Source organism: Xyrauchen texanus, chromosome 15 (assembly GCF_025860055.1).
Source record: "Xyrauchen texanus isolate HMW12.3.18 chromosome 15, RBS_HiC_50CHRs, whole genome shotgun sequence".
Taxonomy (NCBI): Eukaryota; Metazoa; Chordata; class Actinopteri; order Cypriniformes; family Catostomidae; genus Xyrauchen; species Xyrauchen texanus.
Genome location: NC_068290.1, coordinates 32,096,412 through 32,107,193, shown reverse-complemented (window position 1 = coordinate 32,107,193; position 10,782 = coordinate 32,096,412). Strand labels below are relative to the sequence as shown.

Genomic DNA, 10,782 nt, shown 5'->3' with positions numbered 1-10,782 from the left:
CTCTGCTTTTTAAAAGAGCCGATCATCTGTAAGATTAAACGGATAATATCTTTTCGGACAAATGATAGGACTTTGTAACACCCAGAATCTCACTATAAAAGCCGGTATCTCTTTCTCTCTCACATACTACATGCTCACCGCCCCAGACATTACACACGGCTCTCTCACACTCCCTCATTCACTCTCTCACTCTCTCCCTCCCTCACTCACTCACTCACTCACTCACTGACTCTCTCTCCGAGTGAGACGCCACTCCCCATTCACACAGCTGGACATTTGCATCTCTGTACACGTTAAATACGACACATTTAAAACGTTTCCGTTTTTATCCCTCCTCTCTTAACCATCAAATACCACACATTATTAACATCGCTATTATGCTTTATATTTTGTTTCTTCTTAAACGTCTTAAACTTTATATCGTTCCTTCCTCAGTATATCATTACATGATACACAATAAAATGGTACATCTTTTAAAATATAATAGAACACAAAAAATAAGAGAAGCAGGTGGCTGATCGCTTGAGTTACGGGTACGCATGCTCAGTGGAAACGGTTTCCTAAACACGACTATGCGTCCTCCTCACTGATCTATATATATATATATATAGATCAGTGGTCCTCCTCCGTGTCCTAGCAACGGGGATCGTCCAATAGTAGGGGTATATGAATAATGTGATGTTCATAACAGATTAGAAAAAATATTTATTTTATTTTTTATATAATTTTTGCAACGTTTTATCAAATTCTATATCTCCAACAAGACAATTAGGATTGTAAATGTTTATTAAAATAGCTACTTTTAAATGCTTTAGTGTTGAGATTGAGGTCAGTCCCCCTCTGGAGAGTTAGTTTCGCTTCCAATGTTCCGTCAGTTTGTTTGTGACCTGCCGCGCGGGATGGAAAGAAACTCTCAAAAGAAGCAGCTTCTTTCGTCTTTAAACCGAACAATTGTGGGAAAGCGTTACAATAAATAACCGGAAAACTTTTAGATTATGACGTTAATTGGTCCATGCCCATGATATAGATTTGGGTTTTTTTGTGCTGTTGCGTCAGTATGAGCGGGAAGTTGTGTTTGTTTGTAGTTAGTGTTGTAAACTGCCATTGAACTCGCGTGCTCTCAAACTCAATTGAGTCTGTCAGGTGTGTTTGTGTTGTTCGTATGTATCTAAAACATGACTTTTAATAAATGCCGTGTTTTGGGTATTTGTCATGCGGGTTTTAGTTTGAATTGTTATGCTTTTGATCATTGGACAGATGGAGAACTTCATTCTGTATGAAGAGATTGGAAGAGGCAGTAGATCGGTTGTTTATAAAGGCAGAAGGAAAGGCAGCATACATTTCGTGGCCATCATCTGCAGTGACAAATCCAAGAGACCTGAATTAACAAACCACGTATGTCATGTTTCAGTTGAAGAGCTATATATTTTTTTCACGCAATGTTTTCCATGCAATCAAGGTTTTACCATAGCACGAACATACTTTGGTTCATACACATCACATTATCTCCACAGGTGAGACTTGCTCACGACATCAAGCATGATAATGTGGTCTCTTTCTATGAATGGTATGAGACCAGCAACCATCTATGGCTGGTGGTGGAGATGTGCACAGGTGAGATCCCTCAAATGGATGTTTGATTACATGCTAAGTAGGCTGTAACTTTTCATTTTTTTATTGTTATTTTATGCAGCAATACTCGAATATTGTAAATGGTCTGCACTTATATGCCTTAGCAGTTACCAAAGCGCTTTACACTGTGTCCCATTCACACTCATACACCAATGATGGCAGAGCTGCCACACAAGGGTTCAATGTCTTGCCCAAGGACACTTTGGCATGTAGAGTCATGTGGGCTGCGAATCGAACAGCCAACCCCGTCGATTCGTGGCCGACTCGCTCTACCACCTGAGCCACAGCTGCCTTTTCTTATCTTTTGATTGTTTTGTTTTATGTGACTTATGTTTTTGTCTTCTAGGTGGATCCCTGGCAGCACTAATTGCTCAGGACGAGTGCTTGTCTGAGGATGTTGTGCAAGAGTTTTCCTTGGATCTGATAAAAGGTCTTAAATACATCCACGACTCTGGCATTGTTTTCTCGGATTTCACACCAGCAAAGGTATAAGCACCAAACCTGTTTAACTGCTCTATTGCAATGTCCGTTCTGAGATTGTGGTGAGAAGAATATCATTTTAGAATGGTATTCTGAGATGCTGGTTGGCACTGCTGTGGTGGCACAAGGGGTACCTACACATTATTAGGCAAATGGTTTTAATGTAGATTACAGTTTATATATAATACTGGATCTGGTCTGATTTCAAATCTGGACTTTCCATTTAGAAGCTGTTGCTGTAAACTCTCCTAAAAGCTGTCAATGCAACTAATGCTGGCCAACATTAGGTTGAAAAAACAAAACAAATCCATCAGAGAGATAGCAGAAACCTTAGGAGTGGCCAAATCAACAATTTGTTACATTCTTAAAAAGAAGGAACACACTGGTGATCTCAGTAACACCTAAAGGCCTGGACGACCACAGAAGACAACTGTGGTGAAAGATCTCAAAATTCTTTCCTTGTTGAAGAAAAATACGCTTTACAACATCAAGCCTATCAAGAACACTTTTCAGGAGTTGACATATCGTTGTCCAAGTCTACAATAAAGAGAAGACTTCATGAAAGTAAATACAGAGGGTTTACCACAGATTAGACTACCAGAAAGCATATACGCATATAAAAAAAAAAGCCTGCCATGTTCTTGAACACGTTTCTTTGCATAGATGAAACTGGGTATATATATATATATATATATATTTATTTCCATATAATGGAACTGGGTCACTAGTGTTTGTTGATGATATGACTGCTGACAGCAGCAGCAGAAAGAACTCTTTAATGTTTAGGGCTGTACTATCTGCTCCGATTCAGCCAAATGCTACAAAACTTAGAGGACGACGCTTCACAGTACTGATAGGCAGTTACCCAAAAATAACTGTGAAAGCAACCAAAGAGCTTTTCAAGTCAAAGTAGTGGAATATTCTTCAGTAGCTGAGTCAGTCACCTGAATTCAGCCCATCTGAACATGCATTTCACTTGCTTAAGGCAACTGAAAACAGAAAGACCCACAAACAAACTGCAACTAATGACAGCTGAAGTATAGGCCAGCTGAAGTATCACTAAGGAGGAAACCCAGAATGTGGTGATGCCAATGGTTTCCAGACTTCAGACAGTCCTTCATGTAAAGGATTTTCAGCCAACTATTAAGAATGATAATTTTATTTATGATTATGTCAGGATGGACGTCTAAGACTTTAGGCATTAATTGTACAATTCCGAACCGTATATAAAGTAACACAGTCTGATAAATTAGGGGTAGGAATACCAATAATGGTTCTCGCTAGATTAGTTATCTTTAAGAGTATGTGCTTATTGGTAACTGTTAGCATTATGGCAAAAACAAATGGCACCATACATAAGAACTGACTCAATAATACTTTGATACAGAAGAAGCAGAAGACTAGGCTGAACTGACAGATGTTTAAGTTTACAAATAACTGCAAGTCTCTGTTGACAGCACTTGTAAATACATAGAGTGTGCTGATTGAAGCTGAGATGTTTATCTAATGTAATGCCAAGATAGTATACATAAGTAGTATTGACATTATATTCATGATGTTAGCCAGAGGGAATCTGGCCCCCACACTGAGTCTGGCACAATTTACAATCATGTTTTTATTAAACCACACTATTATGGCAGCTTTTTTTGGTTGAAGCATAATTTTCTGTAAAGCTGCTTTGAAATTAATTGTGTTGTGAAAAGTGCTGTACAAATAAAAATGAGGACTTAAATTAAAGCTGACAGTCTGCACTTCAATCACATATTGATTTCTTCATTTCAAATCCATTGTGGTGGTGTGTAGAGCCAAAAATATGGAAAGTGTCTCTCTGTACAAATTAATATGAAATGCACTTTACAGTAAATAGCCTGCAATTTTTTACTTTTCACTAATATGTCACCCTTTTTATTTGTGCAGATATTGTTGGATGGTCCAGGGACTCTGAAGTACTCAAATTTCTGCTTGGCCAAAGCTCAAGGAGAGAATCTGGAAGAATTCTTCTGTCTGGTGATGGCAGAAGAGACAGGAGCTGGTGATAGCAGAGAGAACATGATCTCTCTACAAAAAAACATCAAGAACAGAATTAAAAGTCAGTAGTCATCACATTTACTGCTCCACACATATGCAAACTACAGATATGCTCAATAATTGGTACTGGGACAATTGGTTTAATAGCCAATTCTTTTGTCGATGTCAAAAACGAATGAACTGACATTCTGAATCAATTTCTTTTTAAAATAATTTATTTTAGCAAAAATAGTCATTTAAAACTCTTCCAAAGATATGGATGTTTATGTAACTAGCTACAGGCATTTTGCAGTTATAGCAGGAAAATAAGCCTACTGGTGTTTTTCTTTTATGAATTCTAAACAGATGAATAAATACAATGTTTAGTAAGTTAATCACATGGGAATTGTATGGGTGAAATTAAATGTTTTTGCCATATACCCACATCAGAGTTTTACATTACAAATCAATTATATATATATATATATATATACACACTTATCTAAAAATATACACACTTAACTAAAAATATTCTTGGACTCAGGTTTTATGTCTGGTCACCTGGAATCATAAATTAAATTGTGCACATGAATAACATGAGAATTAGAAAATTTCCAAGGTTTGTGGAATTTGAATTTGGTGCTCATTGTTACAAAATCATCCATATATATATATAAATGAATGAGTTTTTTCAAGAAGTATTTAAATGTGGTGAAGTATTTTCACTGTCATCCTGTTATAGGGTGATTTATTAACAGATTGAGTTGCTCTGGCAGGTTCTGCTGTGTACTGTGCCCCTGAGGTGCTGAGAGGGGCAGACTCCAGTGTCTGCAGTGACTTGTGGGCATTAGGCTGCATCCTTTATGAGATGTTCACAGGTTACAAATTTGACCTTAATCCACAGCTTACATCTCAACAAAATACACTCTAGTTAAATTCATATTATCATATTGTCTCATTTTCTCTTTGTCTCTCAGGAAAACCACCCTTTGTCTCTGAGAGTATGACTTGCATAATTGATCTCATTTTAAATGAAGATCCTCCACCCCTAAGACAAAAAGGTTTGGGACACTTCCCTTTAGAATGTTATTACATTTCTTTAAGTGTTTATACATCTAGTTATGTGTTTTACTTTTTCAGAGCCTGGCGTCTTACAACCCAGTCCAGAGTTTGAGAGCCTTGTCATGAGTTTACTTCAAAAAGACCCTGTGAAAAGGTAAAATTTTCTCTGACTTGCATCTATTACAAACATACAATGAGTGTTTGGGAAGTTAGTACAAAAGTAGATTGTTATGGGATTAATTTACTAATTAATCTGCCAAGGTAGTAAATACATTACTGATTTGTTATGAATTCTAGGTGGGCAAGGATAGACACCAAATTGTTATTTTTGTACTTAAGGTTATACAATTAATTTCCTCACATAGTCAGACTTTTGACTATTGGCAAACATGGATTGTAAACAAACTGTTTAAAATATTAACCCATTTTAAAAGTGGTCTTTGATGCTCAGAGTACCATTTAAATGCTTTTAAATCATTTAAATTCTTTCCATACCACTGAATATGTCAGTTACTGAATCTGAAAATCTCCTAAATTACTGTCCTCCATAGGTCAAGCTGGAAACCTTTATTGTCTCACCCATTCTGGAGGGGAGCATTTTCAGAAACGCAGTCCAATGTGGAAAAAGAGCAGGGTGCCTCTTTGATCTCCAGGTATATTTGATATTGGTGCCTAATCTCAGTTGTGTGCTCATGAATGTCCTGTTCTCCACCCTGTGCTCTCAAGGGATAGTTCACCCCAAAATTGAATTTTTTATCATTTTCTCATGTTAGACTTTGTCACCATTCACTAGTGTAGTCTACAGCATACACCGGCATATGCCATATGTCCACCTATCTTTCTTAGGATTTTGCGTATGCCTGCCTAAAATAATTGATGATACATATGGCCACCTGAACAACGAGTAGACTTTTGAAGCACGATGCCCCAACACTGTTGAGTGAATTTTTTTTTTTTTTTTAAGTGTACAGAGATTCTCTCTAAATGTGCACAGAGCTGCGAGAGTGCAACTGATGGCACGGGCAAGACAGTTGACTAAACTGATCTACCAATCAGAACAATCAATTCAGACGTGATTGGATTTTTGCCAACCAATCATAATTTCCATTTCAGTAAGGGCGGAACATATCCAACGTCTAATGTTGATACACAAGCATCTCTGAAATAACCATAATTTGCACTGTAAATTAATTCCCTGCAAAATGTAAAAAAATAAATATATATATGAGTGCATACATACATACACACACACACACACAGAAATATATATATATCTGTGTATGTGTGTGTGTGTGTGTATATATATATATATATATATAATGTGTAATATATATATATATATATATATATATATTATACTGTATAAAAATGTACATTTTACTTATGCTATTAAACTTTGTGAAAATACAACATGTTATTGCACCCGTGCTAGTTTTTGATGCTGTGAAGTATGCCCACCTCTTCAGCCACTACAACACCACTGCTTTCATTGCAACTTTTTTTTCCCATTCAATGTAAGTGAATGGTGACTGAGGCTGACATTCTAACATCACCTTTTGAAAGGTTTAGCACAAGATGAAGGTGAGTACTTAATGACTTTATTTGGTGAACTATCCCTTTAATTTTCCAACAGGAAATTTTGGGTCTTCATCATAGATTAGATTATATACATTAATTCAATCAATCTCTGTTATTTGCACATTAAACAACTCTATCTTTTTTTTTTCTCCTGACAGTTACTGTCACTGTCACCTATCTTTAATTTTAAAAGTTGAAAGCCCTTAAATAATCTGGTGTTTGATTGTATATGGCTCCAGAGATCATATTGTGCAAAGAACCACTCAGCCTATTATTGATGCAGTGGGCATAAAGCCCTATGGCACACTTTATAAACTGCCTGTGTGTTCAGCACAGTGCCTTCTACAATAAGCCATTGTCCTACCCTAGAAAACACAACAAATGCAGGTTATGAAAAGCTCTCAGTGGTACTAGCACTTCCTCTGCTGGGAACAGACCACAGCTGTTTCATCTTTTCTAAGGTCATTTGTTTTATGAGCCCAGCATGCTTATGCTAGTATGTTTATGCCATTTTTTTCCACTAACTAAAAATAAACTAAAGTTATTGATCTCAAGTTAAAGTGCAGGCCTGTAAGTACAATGTGCATGTAGCTGTTTTTAGACAGAGCTGATGGATTGATAAGTGGAATGATACATTCCAGCATATCTGGGGAAAAAAAAACCTTGAAGTGCGTAGTGGTTTTGCCATTGGGCTGTGATTGTGCCCTGAACTGGTGTCAGTCTGCATGTCTACAGGAGGAGAAAGACTTTCTTCAGGAAAAGATAATTGTCCCTTTGCGAAGATTCACCCCCATTGGTTAGCATTGCTCACTCTGACAAGTTTTGCAGAACATCCCATAGAAATGAATGGGAGATTGCAGTGAACAGCATGGTTTTGAGCGAAATTCTCATTAACGAAATTGATAATATTATTACATTGACTGGAATGAAGAGTGCCATTTAAAAACATATTTATCCGGGGAAAAAAAATTCTAAATAAATTGTTAAACTACACCGTAATCTGATTGAAAACTGTGAATCAGATAAGAGGCAAATTATTATCACAGTCACTTGAAAAGAGAAAAGCATCATTTGATGCCGATTGCACACCTGATACATTAGTGTAGGTGAACAGAACTGCTTATCATATCTTATAACACACCCACTATGATGCTGTAAACTCTTTATTTACTATCACCTTTATTAAGACCTGTATCAATTCATATAGGAATTAATGTTAAGTTATTAGCTTTAATTTACTTTGGAGCAAATGCAGGTGTCCTTGCTGATGTTATACATGGTCATTAGGAATAAGGGCTGACTGTCTAATCCATAGTTTGTTCTTTTTGAGATTTATTTAAAGACTTTTAAAAAGGAAAGATAAATCACTGTGTGTATCCTCTTTACGTACTTTGTGCCACTATTACAAGTGACCCAGCTACAATTATTATTCTTTTTTTTTTTTTCTAAAAAATAATTTGAGAATTTGAAAGAGTAATTGTCACAAAAATGTTAATAGTTTTTAAAATGCCTGTTGTTTATTTATTTATATATATATATATATATATATATATGAAATGCTAGATTCAGCCAATTCTGTGATTTAGTTTATAGTATCTTCACTAAGTGTATATGTGTGTCTGTGTTTTAGCCTGCATTTGGCCCCTCAAACAGCAGAGGAAGCACAAACAGCAGTTGAAGCACAAACCGCACCTGTTGACCCAGGCAGCCCAAACCTCAGCAAGTCCTTCACATTAGGTAATGCAGCATACATGAGAGTCAGCACGTCCTGCCCCATTGCCTCACTCTGTGTGCCTGTAAAGTGCCTGTGTATTCTATACTTTTGTTTCAAGCAGGGTCTAAATTCAAAACGTTTTTAATTTTGGTTGTTCTGAGCAAAAACTGTATTCTTCATTCTGGTTCAGAAGTTCCACAGCCTCCTTCCCAAAAGGTTACCAGTTAGAACAAAATAAAAGAACGGTTAATAAAGTTATTTTTAAAATGATAGAACTCTGCTTTAATGGGTGGGTGAAATACCAATTGCAGTATTGCCAGATCTCGCAAGCAAAACAAGCAACATGGTCTGGAAAAACAAGCTCAAAATAAGTTACTTGCCTGACCAAAATAAGCAATACATTTTTTTTTTCATAACACTAGTTAATTAACAGTTAAACCTGGAGTATGTAATTTCTGTGACACTAGCGCCACCAAACGGAATGGCACAAACACAAGTTTTTGAAACAGCTTTCTGAATATGCCCCTTGCCTGCAGTTGTTCAAACAGTCAGATAGTCCCAACCTCAACGCCGTTGAGTGCATGGGCAGAGAGCGCAGAGGTAGGCAGGTACGTAGTTAGGCTGGCAGGTAGGCCACCCAATCATTGTATTCAGGCCAAATGAAATGACTGGACATGACCTTTTACAGGCCTGTTACTGGCAGAGATAATGGATTTTTTTTTATTTAAATTTCGTATCAGAGCACTTGATTATTTGCTTGCTGTCAGGATGCAAAGAGGCTTTCAACCAGTATAACAAAAAATGCTTCTGGTATAAATTGTATTCTCCAGCTTTTAAGTATAATTTTATTTACAGATCTGTTTCATATGCATCATATCTACTTTATACCTCTAATAATGTTTTCCTTTTTTCTGGATTAGCCGTGCATGTATATGTAGTAATTGTACATAGTTGTTAAAAAGGTCTTCGTTCAGAGAATATTTCATCCATAATGGGAAATTGGGCAAAGAAATGTGATGCAGCAGTTTCCTTCAGGATCAAAGAACAAGTTTAATTTTTTGGGTATCATGATGTTTTTGTTTCAGAAATGTACTGTTATAAATCCTTTTGCCTTTAGTTTCATGAAAAAAATTATCAGAACAGAGTTAACCGGTTACCAGCATTTAGAAATACTGTTTTCACTCTGGAACAATTGAAAAAAATAAATAACAAATCTGATTCCGTTCTGCTAAAAACTTGATTCATTTTCTAACTATTTTTAGTCCCTGGTTTCAAGAATGTGTGTGGCCATCAAGTATTTACTACAGTTTTTTTGCATTACTATACAAAATAAGTGTGTGCACTATTAAACGTGCACGCAGCACACACACACATTCCACGCACTCAAGGATTAGGTTGCTGTTGGTTAATACCACCATTGCATATTATCAGAGGAAGACTACATGACAAGAGTGCACATATGTAACCGTGAATCAGATGAAGCATTTATTTTATTTTTTTGCTGTATATCATGTTAAAACTTAATCTGTCAAAATTTACTTAATTTAGAACAGTAGACCTTCTTTCCAGGAAACAATGTCTTTAAACATTTTGCTGATTCGAGTCTTAAACACATTTATTAATTAATGCCAAAAATGTATTTGTATTGAATAGCCTGCAATACAGAGTATTATCTTTTATCTATAATATACTAATTAAGGATTCATTTGGATTGGCAAAAGAAAGGTTCTTTATCATTTTAGGGTCACATTGCTTTTATAACACAAACCTTTGCCAAACTGTTTGATAGAAAGTAATGTCAGTGATGCTCTTTGTTATATTTTGAGTGTTTTGTATCTTAGGTAATATGATTGAGTTTAGACCAAAGTCTGCACTGGACAATGATGCCAGAGAGGCGATTTTCCTCCTCAGGTACCTCAGTTCACCCTTGTTTCTAAATGTAAAAATGTAAAATGTCTGATTTGAGTTCACCTATACATACGTCAATATGCAATTTACATTTACTGTATATATGGATGCTTTTATGTTCCTTTTGGACATGCCTGTGAACATTCACATTACAATCAAAACACATTTTAATATCATTCAAATAAAATCACAGCAGGAATGGTCAGTGTTGGTATCAGAACAGATGTACAGTCTATTTCAGTTGTCATTTTGTATCCGTGATCAAACAGCTCCAGACCAACTCCAAGAACATGTAATACTGCAAGAGAGATGGTGGATAGAGGGCCTGAAACTCAAGTAAGTTCTCCAACATAACCATACAAGTATTTGTCAACTCTGGAGCATTTTTGGGCTGCTGCCTG

General features: G+C 36.2%; 1 protein-coding gene across 1 annotated transcript in view; it reads left to right on the top strand.

Annotated features, from left to right (window-relative positions):
• The first annotated feature begins 912 nt into the window (after window positions 1-912).
• ulk4 (unc-51 like kinase 4) overlaps window positions 913-10,782 on the top strand; it is a 199,602-nt gene continuing 189,732 nt past the window's right edge. The window contains exons 1-12 of the mRNA XM_052143329.1: window positions 913-1,143; window positions 1,258-1,395; window positions 1,515-1,614; window positions 1,979-2,118; window positions 4,030-4,201; window positions 4,896-4,997; window positions 5,097-5,180; window positions 5,260-5,335; window positions 5,733-5,834; window positions 8,390-8,496; window positions 10,315-10,384; window positions 10,651-10,717. Coding sequence (XP_051999289.1) covers window positions 1,258-1,395; window positions 1,515-1,614; window positions 1,979-2,118; window positions 4,030-4,201; window positions 4,896-4,997; window positions 5,097-5,180; window positions 5,260-5,335; window positions 5,733-5,834; window positions 8,390-8,496; window positions 10,315-10,384; window positions 10,651-10,717 — 1,158 coding nt within the window. The 5' untranslated portion in view covers window positions 913-1,143. The remainder of the gene's footprint in view (window positions 1,144-1,257; window positions 1,396-1,514; window positions 1,615-1,978; window positions 2,119-4,029; window positions 4,202-4,895; window positions 4,998-5,096; window positions 5,181-5,259; window positions 5,336-5,732; window positions 5,835-8,389; window positions 8,497-10,314; window positions 10,385-10,650; window positions 10,718-10,782) is intronic.